The sequence below is a fragment of the Aythya fuligula genome, chromosome 1 (genome assembly GCF_009819795.1).
Source record: "Aythya fuligula isolate bAytFul2 chromosome 1, bAytFul2.pri, whole genome shotgun sequence".
NCBI lineage: Eukaryota > Metazoa > Chordata > Aves > Anseriformes > Anatidae > Aythya > Aythya fuligula.
This window is the reverse complement of record NC_045559.1, coordinates 139,487,709-139,512,671: the sequence shown is the minus strand read 5'-3', so window position 1 is coordinate 139,512,671 and position 24,963 is coordinate 139,487,709. Positions and strand designations below refer to the sequence as shown.

At 41.7% G+C, this 24,963-nt stretch overlaps 1 protein-coding gene across 1 annotated transcript in view; it reads left to right on the top strand.

Annotated features, from left to right (window-relative positions):
- Positions 1 to 24,963, top strand: part of AFF3 (AF4/FMR2 family member 3) — a 336,670-nt gene that overhangs the window by 231,344 nt on the left and 80,363 nt on the right. The window contains exon 8 of the mRNA XM_032200334.1: positions 14,586 to 14,637. Within this exon, the coding sequence (XP_032056225.1) occupies positions 14,586 to 14,637 (52 nt within the window). The remainder of the gene's footprint in view (positions 1 to 14,585; positions 14,638 to 24,963) is intronic.

The following is a 24,963-nucleotide window of genomic DNA, read 5'->3' as shown; positions in this document are numbered from 1 at the left end:
CAAATAATAAATTGATACCTGTCTTGATATGATAGGTCTTATATCTTACTAGTTAATGAACCCAGTAATAAGGAGAATAAATCCTTATGCTTCAGTGTACAACTCTAAGGAAGCACTGGAGAGAGTAACAATAAGAAAATCCTGACAAACCTTTCATTCAGTCCTCATTGTTCCATGATACTGCTTTAAATTATGTTTAAACTTCAAGAGCATAGACCATTTAGAAAAATATTTAGCAAGGGCTGTTTGTGGCATCTTTTGAAGAGTAAAAACATTTTTGCTGTTAGTGTGAGGATAATAGTGCACTAAAAAATACAGAATGACTTCTTATGACTACTAAAGACTCTGTTAGAGATATTCTAAAGGCTTATGAAACTTCTGAAAAGTTATTGATGTATTTCAAAGTTATTTGTTAGTCTCCTATATTTTTGCCTGTTTTATTCAGTATTTTCATTAGCTATCTCTGCTGTCTTCAGTGAACTAAAAATATTTCAGTACCCAATAAACCACATGTAGCCAAAGCCCTTTCACTTATCACTAAAAAATCATTTGACTAGAAGGTAATATAATGGGCTAAATTAATTACTGATGAAACTCCATTGGTTTTACTAGAGTGATGCTGATGATGAAACTAACCCAACATAATCAGTTTTGTAGATCCATTTTTGATCACTAACATTATTAGTACTAAATTGAACTATTTAAAAGTCAAGTGGCATCACTCATACATACGACTTTTAAAATATATATTGCATGATATAGATATAATATTTTTATATAAATTATTTGCAGATATACTAAGTTAACACATTACTATTTGTAGAATTTATGTTTCTTTAGATATCAAAAAGATAATTATCCGCAGCTCTGTGACTATTAAGTACTGCATGCTTGCTGTGGGAGTACATAACCTACCACACCCAAAAGTACTTCTAAAATAATAATGATTGTTTTGATTAGATTAAATTTGTATTTTGATTAGATTAAATTTGTATTGTATTAAAATAACAACAAGTTAAATAATACTTAGAATTGTATTTTTTTTTTTTCAAATGTGGAGGGCATAGGTAGATCCTGATAACTCTATGAAGAATTAATTTCCTTGGAACTCTAGAGTATCAGATAATCATCAGTGTAAAGCATTAAAAGAAAACAACCAAACGGTTGTATAACGGAGCAGATTTGAACAAGTGGTCTTAATTCCATTTTAATTTTGTTTATATAAAAATTTGTTTATATATTTTTATATATATGTATATATGTATACACACCAAATCCTTGAATTTCAAGCCTGCAACAATCTGGGAATCTATATCCTGCATGCTTGGTTTATATCTCTTGCAACACTAATATGGTGTAGAAGTTTACTTCTTTGGATGGCAGTCTGACAGGTGATGACAGAAAAATGTTTCACAGGAAGTTTCAATTAACAGCTTATGTGTGGGAAAAATGAAAGAAGACAGAATAACTTCTGAATCAGCATGAATAAATCATATTTTGTACAATACAATTAAAATTCACATAGGTCAGCAACAACAACAACAAAAAGTTGTATTCATTTTCTCAGCAAAATAAAAAAAAAAAATTAAAAAAAAAAAAAAAAAAGATATATTTAGGGCTAGTCATTTTGTTTAACTTATCTCACTCCAGAAAGTGTTTGGGAGACCTTAGCACTTAGCACTAATCCTAGATGTTAACGTATTTCAAAATAATGTTTTTGTCAGAAGAAAATAAAAGCATAGCATCTCAGAAATGTTGAAACGAATGATTTTACATTGAAATTAAACTTTTTTTTTTATTTTTTAGTGGAAAGTGTTTCTCAACTCTACCAATTGTCAAGCATTGTGGCCAGAGTCCTCACACTGGTCTTGATGACTGAACTATTTGTCAGAAAATTCCACTCAGCCCTAAATCCCTCACACCAGGCTTTAGTTAGAGCCTTGTCCACGCTCAAGCCTTTGTGAAAAATGATTGTCGACATTTTCTCAGGATGACTCAACATTTCCAATGATTTAGGACAGCAGAAAGCTTTATCAGACATAATTTAGACTTCCAGGTTATTATGTTTTACAAGATGGTTGCGGTAGTTAGCAGCTGGGCAGTAGAATTTGGCAATCAGAATACAGTTGTGGCTAATACATTTTTACACAATACTCCTATTAGTTAAAAAAAAAGGATATTTATTTGGAAGTGACATTATGGCCCTGACATATGATTTTCGAATACAACTTTTTCTCAGAAACTGCCAGCATGGTACTGCCAGCATGCCAGGCTGGTGTCCAGAAGAAAATTTAAGAGCAGTGATAAAATGAAAGGGGAAAAATAGAAGCCCTTCTTGCAAACAGGAGTTTGTAATAGATATTCTGACACAATATGAATGATGAGGGATGGAAAATTCATAACGGTGTGTAGAAGTGCAACACACACTCTGTGCATCGAAGACCGCCCTATAACTCATAAGATAGTATGTGTCAAGTGAGTTATGAGAGTTGTTCCCTGGTGTATATTTTAAAAGAGACATTAGAAAGGAGATATAGCGTGGTTTACTATTTGAGAGCTAACTTCATAATTTTGTCCAAAACGTGTTTTTAAAGAAAAAATATGCTTTTCTTTTTTTATATATTGCAGTGCAGGTGGTGTACTTCTGCACTGCATGTGCAGGATCTGAACACAGGGAGTAAAGCCCTTCCCCTACCTGAAGGAGCAGGCCTCAGTGGGTTATTTCTGCTGTTGTGGTGTCCAAAGGAGATTATGTCTGAGGAAAGGGAATTTCCCATTCTGACTCCCAGAAGGGTTTATCTCAAAATAAAACAAACATTTTGCAGGCAGAAGCACTGATGCCAAAGGAAGACCTGATACTGTTCCTCCTGTATTTTGGTGGGAGTGCTATGGTCCAGAGGGGTCTGCCCCACTGGGGTCACCTTCTCCCTTCTCAGCACCGTGTGATCAAAGTGGAAGCAGAGAGGAGAAAAGAGAATAACATCACCGATGCACCATCTCCTGATAAGTTGCTCATGTGATGAGCTTTGTAAAAACATTGGAAATGTCCTGGACATGGAGGTGGCCCATTGGTGAGCAGCATTACCCTGTCTCTGGGCTGCGCACACTGGGCTAAGCTCTGTGCCACGACCCACAGCTCACTCACACTGTGTGGCAGAACACCACGTGACATTTCAGCTGGCAGCTTTGATTTGCTTTTGTAGCCTGCCCTGTAAAGGAAAACCTGATTTTTCCCTATGCCTAGCCTGGCTGCAAATGAAAGGCACTGAGAGACCTACTCATGGGAGCAATTTTAGCCTGCTCCTGCAGAAAAGAGAGGGCTGGAAATTTTGACAAAAATCACAGCAGGCACTCAGCCCGTTCATATTTAATGTACAGAACTCTCTGCAGCCCACTTCTCAGTGTCAAATGGTCACATCAGTCTGGCCATGCATGGGCTCTGAGGTCTTTCTGCCCCTTGTTTCTTTTTTTTTTTTTTTTTTCTGGTACTGCACTCAGAATTAATTATTTGACAATATGTTCTGACACTGTATTATTTCAACAGCAGTGGAATGTAAGGGTATGTAATTAGGAACCAGAATATAATAGTGCTATGAAGATGGTTTTGGCAATGAGATTTTTTTTTTTTTTTAATTAAAATTTCATTGAGGTGTATGTGTCATGCTCTTGCCCTTTCCAGCATGTGGGCAGCAGTGTCCATGAGGGAAGGGGAAAGCCTTTGGGGATGCTTGGTGGTGGAACACTCTCCCAAAGCACTGTTCCTCCTGGATCGTAAGAGCCTGCACGGGCACAACATACCTTAAAGTCTCTGTGAAGTTCCAGTTTTACAGTGAAACTCCTGCTTCTGCATTTTACTTTGGTTGTGGTTACTGGGGGGCAGCTGTGAAGTATTTGGGGTTGTGAGGAGCTCATTGCATCACAGACCCGTCTATTTCCATATTTTATCCTCGTGGACCCTGCCTTTAAATGAAACGGCCTGCTCGCTTCCACGGTAGCCAACTGGGTTCTTGTCTGTTTATTTGCTTGTTTTAATCATTTTGTCTCCATCTAGTCAAATAAACCTGTAAATTCAGTGTGTGCTCTGTGGGACCCTGTCCAAAACTATACTGTCTCCTTCCTGACAGGGCTGACAGAGAGTATAATCACTTGTATTGTCCAGAGTACTGTTTACATAAAGGAGCAATAAATACCTGTTGAAATTTTTACTGGAGGCCTCCCAGATGGATGGTTCATTTATTATTACAGACAGGGTTTCATTTACTTAGTTATTAAAAGAAGCAGGCCGCTACAGCCCATTTATAACTATATTAAAACTAAATGAAGCCATAAGTATTGGAGATGGGACCGAGCAAAATACATACAGTGCCCTTCCAGGAAATAGCTAGGAGGAGTATTTGAAAGGAAATGCTGAAAACTTTGGGGGTCCTGTTGTGTCTTTCAGAAGCAAGCTGCTGCTGGCTGGAGCTTGCAGGGGTGTAGGGGAGGTATAGGTCCCATATGTTCCCATCCCGCCGCTCAGCACCTCTGCTGTGTCTCTGCCTGTCACACATGTGCCTCCTGGAGAGACCAAACCAGACCATTCCCTCCCTCCTGTTGCCTTCATTTCCATGGAAAGCTCTGGCTAGGGCCATCGAACAATCTTTTAATTTATCCCAGAGCCAGAACATCACTGAACAAGGACAAAAAGAGTAAAGATAGCCTGTGGAAACTTTGCAGAGCTGGCACTGCACAGCTGGAGGGCTAGTGGCTGTGCCCTAGGTGCTCAGGGAGCAGCTCAGTGCTGGGGGACACACTCTGGTCTCCACTGTACCCCCAGCTCCTGTCACAGGAGGGGACAGACTTGCTCCATCAGCACTGGTCTGTGAAGCAAAGGCAGATGCAGCAGGTGAATACCCAAGGTCTTAGTTTGCCACCAGAGGTCCAGTGTGGCCAGCCACTAAAATAAAATTAAGATTGCGCATGGTCTTTTTGGCACTTTTCTGGCACTGAGGATATTTCACCAGACAGACTCACCTCTGCTTTGAATAAAGGTAAATCAGTTGCTGGATGTAAAGTACAACATTGCACAGGAACAAGATCTTGATTTTATTGTATCCAACCTTGGCCAATAAAGGACAGTCCCAACACAGGAGGGCTGATGTCCCACCGTGGACGAAATTACTGACCAGAAACAGCTGAGGTGGAAAATGCTAGAAGCAAGGACCTGAGTAGAAGTTTGGCTTTTTAAAATCAGACCCTATTCGGTTATCACAAGACTGCATTTCCACAAAAAAAAGGGAAAAGATAAAAAAAAAAAAAAAAAAAAAAAAAAAAAAAAAAAAAAAAAAAAAAAAAGCTTTGCAACAAGCTAGCTCAGCTTCGGTGGTGAAAGAAAAGTAGCAATTAGTACTGAAAGAACAATCTATGGGATAGAGAGAAAATCTAAAATAAATGAAACATGAAAGGGGAAAATAAGAATTAATCTAAAAGAGAAATTATAGAATACAGATAAAAGGAGTGGAGGATACCAGAGGAAAGTTCAAAGATAATGGGATTAAAGGTGTTCTTTAAGTGTATAAAGAACAGAAATAAGGAAGTTCTAGCAGTAGTCCCTTATCAGCTGGAAATATTGATGTTGTTAATAACAGTAGATTCAATGTATATTTTTTGTAAGAGAAAAAGTAAAGAAACCAATAGATAGGAAGCTGAACAGTGTCTAGATTGAATTATTTTTTTTAAATCGCTTACCTCATAGACAAATATCTGTAAACCTGAGAGCTTCCAAGCTGCCTTGTAGCCATCAAAACCACTGGCTAGTAAAATCTGGGGGAGAGCTGCTTGTGATGCACCTTGAAATGCAGGGAAAACCCCAGGAGACAGCTCATGTCATGATATGTGCCAAAAGACCAAGGAAGAAAGTTTAAGGTTTTGGACAGCTTGCCTGGCACCTATCCCATACAAAGTTTTTGGGGAGCTCAAGTAAGGTTCCTTTAATTCCATGAACAAATTGAGGGATAAGAACATAATGAGTGCCATTCATTTTTTTAATCTGAAGGGGGAAAAAAAAAATGTATGTTCTTATCAACCAAAGCTGATTTCATTCTGTGAGGAGCTGGCAACTTCGGCTGATAAAGTTACTAATGAAGCTCTAATAGACCTTTAAGGCTTTAAAAAGTACAGCGTGCGATATCAATTAAATGTAAATTAAAGGAATACTGGCTCTTAAGCCATCCTGAATGTCATGGCAATGAGGGATCCTGGCCCAAGGAGCATCTCTGGAAGCAGCTGAACAGGGATGAGTAGGAGATACAGCATTGTTACCTATGACATAGACGGAAATTACATTCACCGATGGTAAAATGTGTGGAGGATAGCAGAGCAAGAAGCAGCGAGGCTGGAACAGGTTATCTAACAGTTTGAATAACTTAATAGCTCTGCCTCACTTAAAGGAAGGAGGCTTGAAGGAAACCAACCCAACTTTTTATATCCTGGAACAAGGAAAGTTCTTCTGTCTCCCTTGTTCTCGGCAGGGACTCTGTCCTGGGCAGCTGCAACTCTGAAAACGCTTCAGAGATGGAGGTGAGCAGGATCAGAAGCTTGTACCCAGCAGGATGTCCTGGCACAGGCAGTGTGTGAGCCTCTGGTGTGCAGGGGGTAGCACAGGGACAATGAGCTGCTGCTTTCCCCATTGCTATGATGATACAAAACACTTCTCATCTTAGCACAGTAGTACCTGACCAAAGTTTGAAAACCTCTAGCTAACACAGCCTCATTTCCCTCTCCCAACCAGCACGAGATGAATAAACACCACTGCAGCCTCAGTTATGAGCACTGCTAAATGAACGGTCAGCATTTTACAGATGACTGCAGTCATCCGAAAGGGAGCAAGAGAATAAAAATGTGTGGGATGATGATTCCAGCATGAGGACAGATGCTTATAATGCTGGGATTAGGCAGAAAGAGGCTATTCATAAGAAAATAATCACCGAGTACAAAATCAGATACTGCACCTTCAGCGGGAAGACTTAGCAGCGGCAATTTTATCTCAGACACATAAATTCCCAAAGATTTCTGCCACAACAGCTGACACACAAGGCAGCAGCACAGTTCATGCACTCTTATTTCATTTCACATTTGAAATTAATATTTTGTAGATGGCAGCATCTGAAATTGCTAGGAAATCAGAGAGACAGAGTTAGCAAATAACTGCTAATCACACCCAGAGAGCCTGGAAGGAGCAGGGGCAAGGAGGCAAGAAATGGATTGGAAAATTGCGAGCGGCTCATTCAGAACTTTTATTCCCCAAATGTGTTTCCTCCCATCACACACAGCATGATTAGCCATAAAACTTTGGCAAGTCCTCAGAGTGATTGGGCTTCTTAGGCTGGTGCTTAGGCACAAGCCACTAAGTAGCTCATCATTTTTCTCTCTCCCTGAGTATATGTGCATTTTTACGTGGCTTCTTTGCTCAGGAAGTGGGCTCACAGTAGTTCTTTTCCTCAATTTTCAAATGAATTTTTCTCATTTCTAAGGAGGTAGTTTGGGCCCTTCTGCCCAAACACCATGCTGGTGAAGCTGCTGTGGTCCATGTGGTTGTGAGAGGTTTTCCCACCCCACCAAGGAGACAGGAACTTCACCATGTCATTCTACAGGATCTGTTTTCCTGTTCTTTTTCTTCTGTTTGATTTTTGGCTCTGCTTTCCATACCAGCCCTTGGGAACCATCTACTCTGGCAGTAATGGCACACACCATGAGTTTTTATGGAGTTCAGGAAGGAGCAGGTATCACGTCTAGGGTGTAACACCACGGTAAAGCATTTTCTCCTCTCCCCTCCTTCCTGGGGGTGGAGGGATGAACCCAGCCTTGTGCAAGTGGCAGAAGCCTTATTTCAGTTTCTGCTCATAGGAGAGAGTAATGGCTGCATCACTCAGAGAGGACTACCTTGCATTTCTAATGAGACTGCCGTTGTAATGGGAATTTAGCAGAGCATTTAGCCGGTTTAAATGGTTTGGAGAGTGGTGTAGACCATCTTAGATGGATTCAAGCCAAGGACTGAAAACTTCTTCAGAGCATCCATTTTTTATTGGAACTGCTAATTCTATTTCTATGGACTTGGTTGGCTTTTCAGGCATTTAAATTGTATGCTCTAGAATTAAATCTCACGTTGATATATATACTTCATTCCAGCATTAAGTACATTAATATTTCACCAGCCGGATTTTACTGGCCTTCTTCCTCTCTTTTTAATTAGGTTTGACAGTATCCTATATAATCATGTTTTCCTACATGTTTCTGTGTAGTAGAACCTACACAAACTGTTTGTTGACGGGTTTTTATAATTTAAACATCATATATTCAAACTGAATTTCAGATGCTGCAAGCAGTGCTTGCAGAAGTCTTACAAACCTACTGAAAGCTCAATTACACCATTTATAAAGCATCCTCTTGATCTAGTTGTTTACCTTAATACATTAGCTTTTGACTTTATTTTGTATAAAACAGGAATAAATATTACACTTTTCAAATAATATAAATGCATGAACTTTTTAAAAGTGAAACATTTGCATCAGCTATGACACTAAAGTGAAAATTAATTTTGGTAATCAGAATCCAATTAATTAGAAATTACTGCTGTATAAAAACAGCTACTCCTATATTTAGCATTAGTAAACAAGGCTATTTGAAATACCTCTTTTGGCTTTAGATAAGTAGCAAATATAACTGCCCATCTGTTATGTTCAGGTAACTAAGGTAATCAATGCAACATTTGTTTCCCTTTTTTTTATTTATTTAGGGGAGGAAACCTGTTAATTTGTTTATTAGGAAGCCTCCAGCCATATTTTTGCTACCATTTATCTTTTAGAAAATAAGCAAAGAGAGACAGAAAATGAAGGTACATTCATCTTTTTAGTGCGTAAGTCATATGACATATGTGTGCACTCCTAGCCAAAATAATCCCAGTATCATAAGAGGACAGTCTGGGTAGGAAGCGTAAATCCCACCTGGCATTATCTCTTATTTTTCTGGGAACAAGGGTTTAGGGTCTTGCACAATGTGGAGCTTTCAGGAAAGTTTGGCTTTGTTTTCCTACAACATGAAGCAATACTTTTTCTTCTCTTTATACGGGTGCATCATTTGTGACTTTAAACAGCTGGAGCCAGTCTGAAAGCCTTCTAGCATACTGCTACTTAGAAAAATATCTATTTTCCTCCTGGGTTTCTTGTAATATTGAAACTAATGCCCAGTTCTTGAAAGGTCACTATGCACTTAGAGGGGAAAAAAAAAAAAAAAAAAAAGTCAATATTATGTATTAAAAAATAAGATAATTTGCCCCAAAACACTCTCATTCAGCTGAAATGTTGTGGTGGTATAAACTTGAATGAGCAGTTACTTCTACGATTTTCATATTTCATCACAGCTCTTTGCTTTGTGGGGTTCCTCTTTACTTAAAATCAAGGTATTTTTCTGCTACCGAAATCCCTTTCCTATATAATGAGCAGAAATCACAAAAGTCCTTAATAAAGATGGTATTCTGACTGAGATGCTGCCTAGCATTAAAATGTAACAATATACTTGATCAGATTAACACATTCATGAGATCTTTCACAAATTGCAGAGATGGTGAATGCTGAATTTATTTAAATGACAATCACAACATTCACACATTTGTGCCCCAGGCTTGCAAACCATTGGCATGTTCTCTCCTAAAGCATTAGTGTTAATGATTTAATTGCTATTGATATTTTTCCCTTTCCCGTCTCATTTTTTTTGTTCTAATTATCAGAATTGTCATGAAGAACCTGTCTACCATAGTAGCTTAGTTTCCCCCCTCCTTTTTTTTAACCTCTCTTGAAGCCTTTTCTCTTGCCCTTTGATTTGCAAGCCAGAAGGCAATCTCTCTAATCACAAAACAAAACCACCAAGGCATTTTCTGAGAGTTTCACACTTCAATAAGTAATTTGCAAAGGTGAAGGAAAGACTTCTTTAGGAGAAGAAATGTGAAATATATCAAGAGATCAATGTAAATCGCAAGGGGTGAGTCTTGCTGCTTCTTCAGTGGTCACCAGCAGATGTGGAGAGTGACTATCAGGAAAAACAATGTCTTCACCCCACTGGTGTTGAATCAGACCCCAAGCCCTTTTGCAAATCTTAGGTCTTGCAAACTGCACATTAGTTCCATCATTGTTACAAACCCAGAAAGAAAACAGATGTTTTCATAGGTAGGGCTTTGCTAGAAGGGTCATAGCAGCATCTGGCTCCAGATGCTAAAAGTCACAGCTGATTCCCAAACTGTCTGATGAGGACCACCTCTGCCAGACATCGCATCATGAACATCTTCCCCAGCAAGCCCTTCTCCTCCAGATTGTTTGAACCCAAAAGTCTCTGACCTGTGCCCTGGCTCTACCCTCACACATGAAACTTTGATGTTACTTTGATGTTACTTCCAAGAGGGGAAACTAGATGTCTTCCTGCTGTCCCCTGGACCCCGGCTGGGTCTGAAGATAATCCTTGCTTAGGACTTGGCTTTCCAACAACAACAACAAATCAGGATAAAAGGAAGACAGACAAAACAGCAAATCTGCAAGTATCAGCTTAACCCTATAATTTGAACATGCCCCCCTCCTCCATCCCAAACCCTGGGTAATTTTGACCAGGAGCATCTCCTGTCCCTTTGACATGCTAGGGTGAGCAGTGGGACCAGATGTCCCCCCTGACAGCCTACTGGACCAATGCAGTGAGCAGCCCCAGATCAAAGAGGTCAGGCTTTTTGAGAGGCTATGTAAGAGATCTAGACACATGGTAACATTGAAATTGGTAGAAAAATGGATATTGGTGCCCTCTAGAAGGCTTTCTGGCTATTTTTCCACTAAGTGTATGTAGCCCTTCATCCTCTCCTTTCCCACCAAGTGGCACAGCACCCCTGGCTGAAACTCCGTAATTGGTTACTGGAGAAAGAAACCAGCTGCCTTGCTGTGGCATTTTGCAATATCCCGAACTCATCCTCATTTCCTTTCATTATGACTCTACCTGTTACGTTCTTGGCAGATAAAGGAACAGATGCATTAATTAGAGAGCAGAGAGCGCTCCCGCCCGAGTCTCCCTCCCCTCGCAACCTTCGTGACCTCATGGAGATTTCACTAAAAATATATAATTAGGTTCTGCAAAGTAACTTCCTGACCACTGGGATCCGTACGTGCTCACTTCAAGTGCAGAAGCCCTACGTGGTGTGTGCTTTCCAGAGATGATTCCAACACCACTCGATTTGTCTAGCTTTTGTTTACGAAGTTGTATTTACCTGTACTTCAGCATGTCAAAGCCAAGTTCACATCAAAAAAAAAAAAAATCTTAAAGCCTATAGACGATGCCACTTGCTGGCCTGGATTTGACACATTCAGGAAAACTTGTTAGAGAAAATAGCTATAAAGAGGCAGTGTTAAAGAGGCTATGTTTGCACATTAGCTTGTGAATGTTTGTCTGCCTGTCATTGCACTGGTTTGCCAGCACGCATAAAGAAATCTGGTCCTTGCAGGGGTTGATTTAAATGTGATCTGAAGTGCTCTGCTAACAAAGATGCACCAACTCTCATTCTTTGCTGAATCTTTGCCAAAGTGCTTTTCAGATAAAGCACAAATTAACATAACATCTCTTGCAAGCTTGAAGTATTTTCTTTCTCTCCCATCCTTCCCCTTTCTTCAAGTGGGGTCTGCTGGTCCAGCTGTGGGCTTTTTATTTTAACCATCATCATTGTCATGGTGGAGGTGAGTTGTCAAGCTGTACCTCAAAAGCATTTGGACTCAAAATCAGTTTGGTTGTTTAGGATGTTTACTGCAAACAAGAATATGTCTAAGACAAATACCTCCTCCTACCCCAGGATGGGCTCCAGCCTGGGCTTCCAAAGCTGCCTGGTGCCCAAGCAGCCTTGCTCTCCAGGGTTGATAAGGGGTGAAGCTGAAGTCACTGGTGACATGTCTTGCTCTGAGCATAGCTTTGGAGATCAGAGCTCAGGGTCTGACCTGGCAGTGAAAGCAGCCTGGGAGACAGTTCAGGCACCAAAGTCATTCCTGCAGGGTAGGCAAACATGTCTTGCCTTTTCAAGATAGACCTCTACGTATGGCAAGCTCTCCTAACCTGACACATCCTTGTGACAAACACAAGGATCAGGAGGGCCTGATCCCACTCTAGGGAAAAACAAAAAAGCAAGCAAGCGAGCAAGCATTTTATGGTGACCTGTTTTTTCCTATCGCCAGCATTCGGGGATTGTTTGTGCACTTACAGTAGTTCCAAGAGGGGCCACAAGCCCCAGGCAGGCAGTGCTTTTCTTGGAAAGCAGTGCTTCTAAAATGAGAAACAGACAAGAAAAATAAAGACAAGCTAAAAAATACAAGCAGGGAAAGCAGGATAGGCCAGCACTGTGGTTTCTTGTTCCTTTTGTGTGGATGATCCCTGCATGCATGTCTTGTGTCTTGCCTTAACTCTGCTTGCACTTCCACTCAACCTGGAGCCTTCAAAGCCTTATGGTACCAGCGAGCCACAGGCTCACAGTACACAATCTTTTATGTTGATACAAAAAAGCCAGACACTAACAAATACATACAGCTACCTAGAATATTTCATTATCAGCTTTTGTTTTTCAACTCCTATATAGGAGAAGAGCTAACCTGCTGAATCTTAAACAATGTACTAAAGTACCACATTTCTAGCAGGAATACAAGCACCTAAAATCAAGGAAGCGTGGGCAGTGGCATCAGGAGTTCTCTGCTTTTCACACTATAAGCAGATCTCTCTCTGCTTAAATAACTATCCACACAGTGTTTGTCACATTTAATTACATAATGCAAAATCCCAGATCTGTGCTTTCTATTTTCCAACACTATTTTTCTCAGGAATGCCCTAAACAGAAAAAAATGAGTATCTATACATGTATAATGTTGCTATTTTGAAAAGATCCACTGTAAGTGGCAGGATCCAAAGCCAGTGTGGATCTTACAGTGTTTATAGGAAACTTTCCTCTCATATTTTAGCATCTATGAGATGAATCCTATGTCAATGGTACCTGTACCACCTGCCAACTGTTCAGCAGGTCTTGTGAGCTTGCCCTGTGGCTGCATCCATGCAGTCAAGAGAGTTTCTGCTGACTAAGGAGATGGTAGAGTGAGTTTTTTTCCTGCCTGTGGACATATTTCCCAATAAAACACAGGAGGGCCTTGCTATAACATTGTCAGCTTGAAGGGTGTCTGATATACTTTTCATACTTGAGGTGTCTGCATCACACCAAGATTTTGTTGAATTTGCTCTGTTGGCTTTACAGAGGAAAAATCTCGAGGTAAGTAGAAGTAAAAGCTGGGAAAAGCGAGACATGAGATTTAAAGAGGTGAGCGAGTAGGAGTTCCTGCTCTGCCCCCGGTTCTGTTCTCGTACACCTACGTCCTCCTGAAGGTGCTGCAGGGAAATAGGGGCACAGCTGTGACCGCAGCGACTGCACATATAGCTGCGCGTGGTGCCAACAGCTACTAATTTGGGGGAGGGTGCAGTGCTCGTTTAAGACCTGGCATGCCATGCAGCCCATTTAAGATCCACGCTTTTCAGGCACGCTCTTGGAAGATCCAGGCACAAGAACGAGGAGGTGGTTTGAAATTACTACATATGTCTTCTTGATATATTTACACTCCAGGGACCACCCACATCACAGAATGTGTTTGAATTGTTCCCCAAGCTTTCTTCTGGAGTTGAGGCTAAATTACAGATTCCCTTTTCCCAGAACACAAGAAAAATTAGCAACTTTCTGAATGATTATTGTTATTACAGAGGTATTTTTTTTAAATAGGTCCCATTCTTGAAGACCTTTCAAGCAGTGGGAGAAATCTTTGCACCTCTTCAGCTCCTTTAACTGCTGGTTACTTAACCTTAGCTTGTAAAAAAAAAATGCATGGAGGTAAAGACAAACTGCTCTTTTTTGAAAGCCAGTTGAAATAACTTGAGGAAAGGATATGGGAAGGGAAGATGAAATCCCCTTAGAAAAGATGCATTATTTTCTATGTTTGTATGACAGTGAACTCCTTGTGCATACTCCTGTGCACTGAGACAATATATTTTAGTTTTAATTGTTTCAGTCAATGTCAATTTTACATCAAACAGGCAATAAAGTAAAAATGGCCTTTGGGGAAACATCATTGAATCTTATTTTGTGCTGCAGTACTGCCAGTGTAAATATCTAGCTCTGTTTTGTAAGCTCAAAGCCAAATGGAGCAAAATTTTCCTTTCAGAGAGACTACTGACCTGTCAGCATCAAAAATATTATTTTTAGCATACAAAAATTGTTTGTCAGTGATTGTAATAACAATAATCTTTGCAAAATCCATTATTACTCCAGTAAACATTTTCCCTTAGGCACTAATAGCAGGAAACAAATTAAGAAGTTAGTTGATAAAAATTGGTTAATAAAAAAAAAAAAAAAAAAAAAAAAAAAAAAAGATATTGTCACTTCTACAGAGTTCCTGGCATAAAATATATTTCTTTCTATTTTTTATTTTTTTTACAGTAGCTCTGAGATCTGAAACATTTTGGTAAATCATAATTATTAACTTATTCTGCTGCTTGCTTTCCAGAATGCTAGAAGATGACCTCAAGTTAAGCAGCGACGAAGAAGAGAACGACCAGGTAAGAACCAGACAACAACCGTGTAACTTGTAGCATGTTTCATGTCGAGACAGAGCTACTGCAAACATTTTGCTAATGCTTTTTCAAAATATACATCAAGGTTATCAAAATACATGAAAGTACTGTAAATGGAGTAACAGATGTTCTTGCTCTGCGCCAGACTGCATGTGCTAACTGCTGTATTTGTGGGGAATGTTCTGCAGGGGTCTTGATTTATTACCTTGATGCAACCCAGAAGGTTTTTGTATCAGTCTCCTCCTGATTGAATTTTGTTTTGTTTTAAAGAGCAGCCAAGGAGGGGAGAAACAGGAATTCGGATTAAGGCTTCAGGCCAAGTCCTTCAAGCACGACCTGGGCCTGAGGGACCAGTCCCTGGGCTGTTGACCTGCCTAGAGCCTTGGATGGGCGCTTGGATCCCTCCATTACAGAGCCATTAGGGCATTTGCTTGGGCTTTAAAGACCCCAAAACACCTGCCTGGGAGCAGATTCTTCACCCAAGGTTTTCTATGGGCCAGGAGAGATTGTTTTTGTCAGGGTAGGGGTCTTCTCTCCTTGAAGCACTGCCATGTTTTGTCCAAATTATTCTTTAATCACTGGAGTAGGGCTGGATCTTGGTTTTCCCTTGGCTGGCTGAGTCCCTAGTTGAAAAGCTGTACTATCACAAGCTCTCTCTCAATATACCGGGGTAGATTTGGTGGGAGTGAGAGGGCAAGAGCCACTTCCCTTTCTCCTTGCATTAAAATGCACGTCCAGTGCCTTTGCCAGAGCATGTGAGGGAGGCACTGCCCCTGGTTGCCTCAGGTGTCTCCAGACCAGGATATAACATGGTTTCAAATGTGATTATTTCAGTCAGGGGTAACTGGAGCTATTTAGACTTCTGAAATTCAGGGCCTTAGGCAAATAACTCTAAGTATGTAGACCTGAAAACCTTCCAGGCTTTTCTTTAGCTCTCATTATTAGAAGTCTGTATTTTACAATACATTCCAAGCAACAGGTAAGTCAAAGCCTTTTCATATTTATATTAAACCATTATTTCATCTATTTTGAGCAAAGCTGCTTTGTGCTGAGAAGATTCAGCAGATGAATTCAATTATTTACATATTTATACAATTTCCTTTTTGTTTAATGCATTTCATCCCGAAACACTTCACATTTAATTACTCTTCCTGCTTGTCTAGATAGTTTAAAATACATCACACAGACAGCGTAGGGCAAAGTCCAGTGAGGGACAAGAAGGGATGTCTGAAGAATACCAAGGGCACGCAGCAACACCGTGGTGCAGGCAGGGGAAAGGAGTGGTGGGGAAGGGGAGAGGCAGCGATGGGGAGGCACAGCTTGTCCTTTGGGTAGAGAGCAAGGTGGGATCGTGCCTAAAGGAGAGCAGTGCAGAGTTAGCAGAGCCCATGCTTGGGTGGCTCCACACTGTGTGTGCTTTGCCGGGTCTTCACTCAGTGACCAGAGCTTCAAGGCACAGCTGGTCCAGCCAGGGCTTTCTCCTCCGTGCTCCCACCCACAAGACCCCAGAACCAAGGCAGCATTTGCCACCAGCATGGCAAGGAGCAGAGCCAAGGTCCCATTGCTCAGCACCGGTCATCATGTCAGCAGCCTTCAGCAATTACTTTGTGGTTTGGTCCCCCCTCTCTAAAATGGATTAATGATTTTTTTTTTTTTTCCAAAGTTGGCTGTACAGATAAAAAGCTCCTGGGGGCACAGGCTGCCTCAGGCCCTAAAAATCCTTTGCAGAATCTCACTTAAGACATGCAAGTTTGCTTAAGGAGCAAGCCTAAATATGATTGTGCCTGTTGGCTAAACAAAAGACCATGTTTTCATCTACCTAACAGGAAATAGGCCCCAAAAAGAATAACACAGACCCCTCCCTGCCAAACACATTCACAGATTATTACATGGATATGTACCTAAATGTCAGAGGAAGAACCCTTTTTTTTTTTTTTACTTTTTAATTCTGAGGCTCTTTAATCTCAGACTGCTTCCTGAACTCAGGAGCAAGAAAGTAGGAAATCAAAGATGAAGGGATAGGAACAGTACATGAGTGATTCCCAGACACTCCTTACTGAATTAATTGTCATTTCAGCAATTGTACTCATTTAAGTAGTCCGGTTTCTTAAATAGCTGAAGGTGAGCTGTGCAAGAGCTTGGATGCTTTTCTTGTTTGCTAATTCCTATATGGAAATTTTGGGGGAAAAGAAGTGGAAAACTCAGAAGGTGATTTTGTGTGTGCATTTGAAATCACCAGGCAGAAATGGAAAGTTCCTGTGGCGGTGCAGATGGGGACAGGTGCTGCAGCAGCCCTGTGGCTGGTATTTGGGCTGTGCCCGACCCACAGAATGTGAGCAATGGGCAAGGGAGGCCAAATGTGAGACAGACGCCTGATTGAGAGCCTCGGGATCCCAAACACTCCCTCCGTGCCAGCAATTAAGGTAGCAAGATTCACAGACCCAGGAGAGGCAAAAGAGGCTGGGTTTAAGCTGAGCGTGTGTGTGCCCACAGTAATTACATTATCCACACATATTAGTCTCTTAATTTTAATTACATAAATGTATTTTTCCTCTTTAATGAGCATAGTTTATCCATTTAAACTGATCGTTTTAATTTTACAGGCAGTGATCTTAGGATCTAATATGCAGAGGGAAAATTTCCTGTTGGCATATTTTACATCACACAGATTGAAGAAAATATATTTTTTAATCCCCAATCAATATCTGAAGAGCAAGCAATTAACAGATACCAAGGTAGTTAACATAAATCTGCAAGTTAAAGAGCCAATTCATTTTGATTTATAACACATAAGGTAATAATTTCATCATCATCTCTCCCAGAAAGCATCTGAAGCTTTGTAGCATGAAGATGTCAAAATTGTACTTAAGATTGTTCAGAGTACTGAATTGTAGTGGTTATTGCCTTTTGGTTCCTTGAAGTGTGGCACAGCACATGAAACTGCCCCCATTATAATACCCTGCTCTTCTCTGTAGAGGTCACTGGATAACTTAAATCAGTCTTGGGTGAAATATTGAAAGGAGATTGTCAATTGTAACATGAACAATTCTCTTTTTTCCCCCTACTTGTCCTTTTACAATATGAAAATTTTGCAATAGCAAGTAGTTCCTTTAAGGGGAAAAAGATCCCTGGATCCATTTGTGCAATTCATGTCAATCAATAGACAAAAAAAAAATAACTGACTGGTACACATACATGGAATAATAATCTAACATATTTTTGCAGCCCGAGTCTGCTTCCTTGCATGCATTTTTTCTGTGCAGGATCAGGTTGGTTGCCACTGAAGTTTTGTGGCTGTGAAAATTTATTACCCACAGAGTCAATCTGCGTTCTGGCTGCCAAGTCTGAATAAATAGAGTCATTGTGCTTGTCTGGAATATGTAACCAAAGTTCATCCAGTCAGCTTGACTTTCACATCCCATGAGATTCATAAAAGCCAACACCCTGGTATGTGCTCTTGATTCCTGCCAAAATTTTGTAAAATTGTATAAACAGAAGTTGAAGAAGCAATCAGAACACCCTCCCAGGGACGCAGCTCCAAACTCAAGCCCCTGTTGCATCTCAAAAGGCAAGACAGAGCCTTAGTCCTTCTTCTTCATTTTTAAATATCCCATAGCTGCAGCAGGTAAAGAAGTTGGCTGAGGCACATAGGGCACAGGGTTTTGTTCACACCCTGCACAAAAGAAAGAAAGAAGGCAGCATCTGCCAGGGAGCTGCTGCCCTCCTGCTGAAGGGACAGGGAGGGGGACAGACATCCCTGCAGGATCTCAGGCAGCGTGAGCTCAACCTCTGCAGGGTGGCCAAAGCCAACTGTGGGGGACCTCAAGGGAAGAGCAGCCTCAAGGAACTACTTTGGTGCAGGGAAATAAAAGTCTCAGGAGCATGTTCTAACCCACAGCCCCAGAGAACAAGGCATCCCACCCAACCCTGGGGGCTCCTGGGGCTGCTCCCCATCAGTCACAGCCTGGGAACGGCCAGGCTGCTGCTCCAGGGGGCACATCCATGCTCCTCTAGTGCTCCAGTAGTGGCTGAAATGGAGATCTCAATACTGATTCAAGTTGTACCCACAGCTCCAGTGGGGACATCGGTGCCTGTGCTTCCTCCCCATCACATATGTGCTGAGGGATCAGTGTGGGAAATGCATGTTTCTGGCAGGGCTGTCTGCCAGGCAAATCCACTCTGTTGATGCAACAGGGCAAAAGTCCATCCCCATGGTCAGTGGCAGTCAGCATGGCCCTGTTCATATATAAGTAGCATTGGGAAATGACTTTTTAAGTCCTAAAATTGTGCTTCAATGGTAGCCAGAAACAAGTGAGAAGAATGTATTTAAGGACAATCTCTTTAATCAGGTGCAGGACTTTTCCTTCTTATTTCTGGATACGGACCAACGGTCAACAAAAAGTTACAAATTACCCTGAAACAGTCATGCATACACCTTCTTCCAGAAGGACTAATTTTTAGCAGAGTCCAGATAAGCACTACTTCTGCATATGAAATCTAATATTCCAGCTAATGCACAGGAATCTGCAGTGAATTCTGAAACAGATTAAAAAAGAGGCAAAGTGGCTGCAAGCTTTCTTTCCATCAGACCTCCCCTGTTATGACAGCTCTTTCTGATGTCAAAGATCAGCCAAGCGAAGAGCAGAGCCAGGTACATCCAGAGAGAGCAGCTAGATTAGGCAAATTATAGGATGCCGTTGCATAGCCCTGTTCATCATTAGAACTATTTTTAGTCAGTGCTAATTGCATGCACATATGCCGTGTCCAAATATTTTAACCACTTTAAGTCATTTTAGTGTTGTGCTCCCTTTTATTCACCTCTTCATCGGTGCAATACTTGATCAGAAGTGAAAATGAGAAAAAAAAAAAAAAAAAAAAAAAAAAAGAGAGAGAGAGAGAGAGATCAGAACACTCAGCCCTGGGAAAAAAAAATAAAGAAAGAAAGAAAGAAAAAAAAGCATGGAACCTGAACCTTTGCTGCAAATGAAGTTGGCTTTAAAAAGTAGACTGATAAACTTGAAGAAATATCTTTCTGATGTGAAGATTCTCACTCCACTGAGCCAGGGAAACTTACTTCATGAAGTCTGCCCACGTGCGAGTGTGACTGCAACTGAAACTACACAAAGCAGAGATAAGCAAAAATGGAAAAATTAAGTTTTGGGTTGAGGAATGGCTGGAACCTCAGGTGCTTTTGTACTTAATCCAAATGGCCTGCTCAGCCCTCTGTCACTACAATGTGAGTGCATTTTCAGACCAGAGGAACAGCCTTTGTAACAGCCTTACTTAACTCAGATAAGTCCATTATTTCCTGTGTATTAGAGAGGCAATCCTTTTGGTATCCAACATAACTAAAATCCAGAGCAAGATTTAAGCCAGCTGAGCCAAGCTTTTTTGTGGTTTGCCAGCTCTGATTTTAAAATCTCTGTGACATCTAAATTTGCACTTCCACTAGGCATGACAAGAAAACCAAGATTGCCTCACTGAAACTGTCAGATGAAACAAAATAAGAGCTCAGTCTTGTCCTGCCAAACTTGGCTCACATCACTGCCTATCTTACAATATCAGATTCAATGTCTGTCATGCACTGGCAGGCAAGATCAAGCTCTAAATTTGAACACCACCACCATAAATGACAGTGAAAAAGGTTAGAGATCAGCTTGACTCTTGGGCGTATGCAAAATCTGGGGAAATTCAAACACAACGCTCTGATCCCCATGCACACCTCTAAAAATAGACTAGAAAATAAATTTAAAATACAAGGGCATCTTCCTTGTCTCTTCATGTTGATGCTTTGACTAAGTTATAGCTCTAGCAAATCCTCTAGGTCTGCCGTTTTCTGCTGGTATCACCCTTTCCAAGGTATCACTTCCTCACGGCCTCTTGTATCTTCCTTTACCTTTCTTGAAATCTCTGGTTAGTTTTTTCACCTGGTGAACTAGAATTCCTCTATGAACATCTGCCACGATGGTCATGGGAACATGTCCTGATGCAATCGATTCAGCAGTGCTCGCTGATTTGGGGCATAAGGAGGGATTATCCCCTATGTCTCCAGGCTTATTTTCCCTTGTCCATACATAAGCATTTGTAAAAACACAGTTAATTAGTTTTGCCATCTTGCAGAAAGAGCCCTTGCTGGAGTCAGCCACCACCTCTGAGCCTGCACCCCTCACAAGAGTGGCCATAAACCTCTGTTTGCCTCCAGGAAAATTCACTGCAGTGTGCCTGCAGGAGGACGGTTAAATAACCAACAGCCACGGATAATTTAGAGCACAAATTAAGGTTGTTTGTAATACCACAGCTATTACAGGCTGTAACAAGAGAACATACCCCTGACACATTCAGGAGCTCACAGGGCATGTACTTGCTTACCCCAGCCCGTGGTTTCTCTGTTGCTGTACCTGTCTGTCCCACTCAGCTTGTGAGCTTTTAGTACCAGACCAGCTTTGGGGAATCATCAGCACCAGCACAAGGGAAGCAGAAAGGAGAGCAATGAGGAACAGCTCCAGCCACAGCTATACCAACCTCACTCCCCTTGGGCTTTCAGCTCTGGGTGGGGTGGTGCTAGGAGGCGTGGTGGCTTCACCCACTTGGGCAGCAGAAGTTCACCACAGCCACTCTCTCACTCCACCTCCTCAAAGGAAAAAAGGGGAGAAAATACAATGGAAAAGACTCAAGGGTTGAGATAAGGACAGGGAGGTCACTCAACAATTATTGTCATGGGTAAAACAGAATCAGCATTGGGATATTAATATAACTTATTGCCTATTACTAGCAGACTGGAGCAGTGAGAACTAAAAGCAAACTAAAAACACCTTCCCCTCCATCCACCTTCTTCTATGTCCTCCCCCTGAGTGGTGCAGGGGAATGCAGTCAGTCCCTGACGCTTCGTCTCCGCCGCTCCTTCATGGTCCCTCTCTGCCCCTGCTCCCTGTGGGGACCCTCCCACGGGATGCCGTCCTTCCCCAACTGATCCTGCGGGAGCTGCCCACAGGCAGCAGCTCCTCAAGAACTGCTCCCACACGGGTCCATAGCACGGGGTCCATCCATCCCCCAGGAGCAAACTGCTCCAGCACAGGTCCCCCACGGGTGGGCAGCAGCTTCCCCCAGACCCCCTGCTCCTGCATGGGCTCCTCTCCACCGGCTGCAGCTCCGGACCGGGGCCTGCTCCTGCGGGGACTCTCCATGGGCCACAGCCTCCTCCAGGCCACATCCACCTGCTCCACCGGGGGCTCCTCCACCCATGGGGGGGCTGCATCGTGGAGATCTGCTCCATGTGGGACCCATGGGCTGCAGGGGGACAGCCTGCTCCACCAGGGGCCTCTCCACAGGCCACAGGGGAACTGCTGCTGCGTGCCTGGAGCACCTCCTGCCCTCCTGCTGCTCTGACCTTGGGGGCTGCAGGGCTGCTTCTCTCACATGTTCTCACCCTTTTTTTCCCTTCTTTCAGTCTGCTCTCACAGAGGCCCACCCGGGATCTTTCCCTGGCCGTCTCATCAGCATGAGGAGCAGTGGGAAGGAGATGTGAAGCATGGGGATGGGTGACAGCAGAAGCAGAGGAAGCTGAGAATATGTCAGAAAATAAAAGGATCATGAAAAGAGAATGGGTTAAGGAAATAAAAAAGAAGTGAACGGAGAAAAGAAATTGAAATAAAATGTCATTATAAGAGGGGCAGCAGCAACATTAGACATTATGAAAAAAATAAGGAAAAAGAGCCATCATCCCATCCATCAAAACTAGTATTTAAATAAAAGGGACTGGGGAAACATTGCTACAATTTCTCCTGAACCTAAGATGAAATCTTGCTCCTCTGAAGGCCACAGGAGTTTAGCTACTGATTTCAATCATCTTAGGATGCTATTCTGTGTGGTTTTTTTTTTTTGTTTTTGTTTCTTTTGTTTGCTTGTTTGTTTGTCTTTTTTTTTTTTTTTTTTTTCCTAGCACAATCCAAGCACTACCAATTGGGTAGTAACAAATGCTTCGTAGACAATTGACATAGCACCTCACCAGGCAGAGTTACTGCTGTATGGGGAACTTAGGCTGGTATTCGCCCCATTTTCACATATATGGGCTTTTTGGGGAAAAAAAATAAATAAAAATCTTGTAAAACCTGTGGCATAACACGATCAGTTTGCCTGAGGTATCACGAGTGTTAAGAGTACTTCAACAGCAGTGCCTATTCCTGGATAAGAAGACTACTTTGGAGACAATGGAAGTTTTCCAAGGTGACTACTGGTTTACTTGCAACAACTGAGACCTTCAACCAACTTTTTTTTTTTTTTTTAAATTAACCATTTTATTAATGTAAAGTACCAAGGACTTTCAAAGTACCCATGACCTTCTGCTTGTCTCCACTGAAAAAGATTAAATTTAACTCTGTCTTGAAACCCTGTGTGCTTTTAAGAGGCAGAATTCAAGAGAAATCTGAACAGATGCAGGGCAGAAGACTCAACATTCACAGATATATAAAATTTTCTGAATTGTTAATACCCATGCTGCTTTTACAGTAATTTGGAGATCCAAATCACTTAACAAGTATTAACTACTTAATGCAATGCTCCTGAGAGGTATTTAGGTACAGTTAAGCAAGAATTATTATCTCTGTAGAATTGACAGGGAGACAGAGGCTGAGATGTGGCTCGTTTGAAACCACATGGCAAGTCAGCTGCAGAGCCAGGATTAGCACTTGGGTCTTTCAATCCCAGGTGCCATGTTCAAGTCACTAGATTGCGCTGCCCCTGAAGATTTTTACGGATTAATGGGCAAAGCAGAGGAGAAAGAACAATGTACGCCAAAAAATATAATAATAAAACCCCAGGGTGAAAAATGAATACTGAGGTGTTGAAAGGCCTGGAGAAATCATGAAATCCAGGAAGGGTTTTATGGTTTCTTAAAAGATGTGGCACTGATGATGACCAACTCCAAAAGGGGAAAGAAGAGAGACCCTTCTAAGTCTTACAGCCTGTAAATCCTAAATAATTATCAACCAGACAGTAAAACTCACATTCACAGACTTACATTGCAAATTTACAGAGAAACACTCAAGCTGCAGTTAACAAGTGATTTTAAATCCCTCAGAAATCCACATTGAAAAGTGATCCTCAAAACAAAACTCCTAGGAACACTGTGGAGCCCACAGTATTTCATTAAGATAAGGCACATTAAAAATTACTTAGGATAAACTGCCTGAACTGGGCTTCTCAGGCAGCTCCTCGGGCCGTGCGGATGCAGAGGTGTTAAGCATGTCAAGTCTATGGGTGTGAAGGGGTTTTGTTGCCTCTGTGTGGAGTCCTGGTGGGAATGTCATTGTGGCAGGGTGCAGCTCTGCACTCGTCAAAGAAAATGCTGAAAGATGATGAGAGTTTCAAAAGAAGGGAGAAGGATGCCTAACATGTTTGGAAAGCATGCCTTGGGGTGAAAGCTGTCTGCACAGAGAATTCATAGAACCATAGAATGACTTGGGTTGGAAAGGTCCTTAAAGATCACCCTGTTTCAACCCCCCTGCCATGGGCAGGGACAGCTCCGACCAGACCAGATTGCCCAAAGCCCCATCCAGCCTGGCCTTGAACACCTCCAGGGATGGGGCATCCACAGCTTCTCTGGGCAACCTGTGCCAGTGCTTCACTATCCTCATAATAAGGAACTTCCTCCTTATACCTAATCTGAACCCACCCTCTTTCAATTTAAAGCCAGTACCCCTTGTCCTATCACTACACACCCTGACAAAGAGTCCCTCCCCAGCTTTCCTGTAGGCCCCCTTTCAGTACTGGAAGGCTGCTGTAAGGCCTCCCCAGAGCCTTCCCTTCTCCAGGCTGAACAGCCCCATCTCACAGACTAAAGTGTAGCATCCAGTGCAAGAAAGTACTTACAAACAAAGCTGGGCTAAACTCAAATCCTAACACGAGAGTGAAGAACCTTGTGAGTGGTTGGATCAAAGCGGATTCACTCTAAAACTGTTATTGAGGATTTTGCCCTAGGTTCACAACAGCTCCCCAGATCTGAAGTAGAAAAAAGCTCTGGAGAGTCCCGTGGTTCAAATTACGGCAATCAATAGTGTTGTGCCATTCACAAAACTTCTCAATGGCTTCACTAACTTAGGAATAAAATGCATTTATATTAAAAACAACCAAAGCATTAAGAAATTAAAATAGAATCAATGTGGAAGACATATGAAGAGTGACACATGAAAGAAGACATATAAAATGTTTGTGCTGGCCTGGTTGCCAAAAGGCAGAATACAGAATTTCATCTTTCTCACACAGCTGTCATAACTGAGCCCTCTCGTTATAACAGTGATTACTCCACAGGACAAG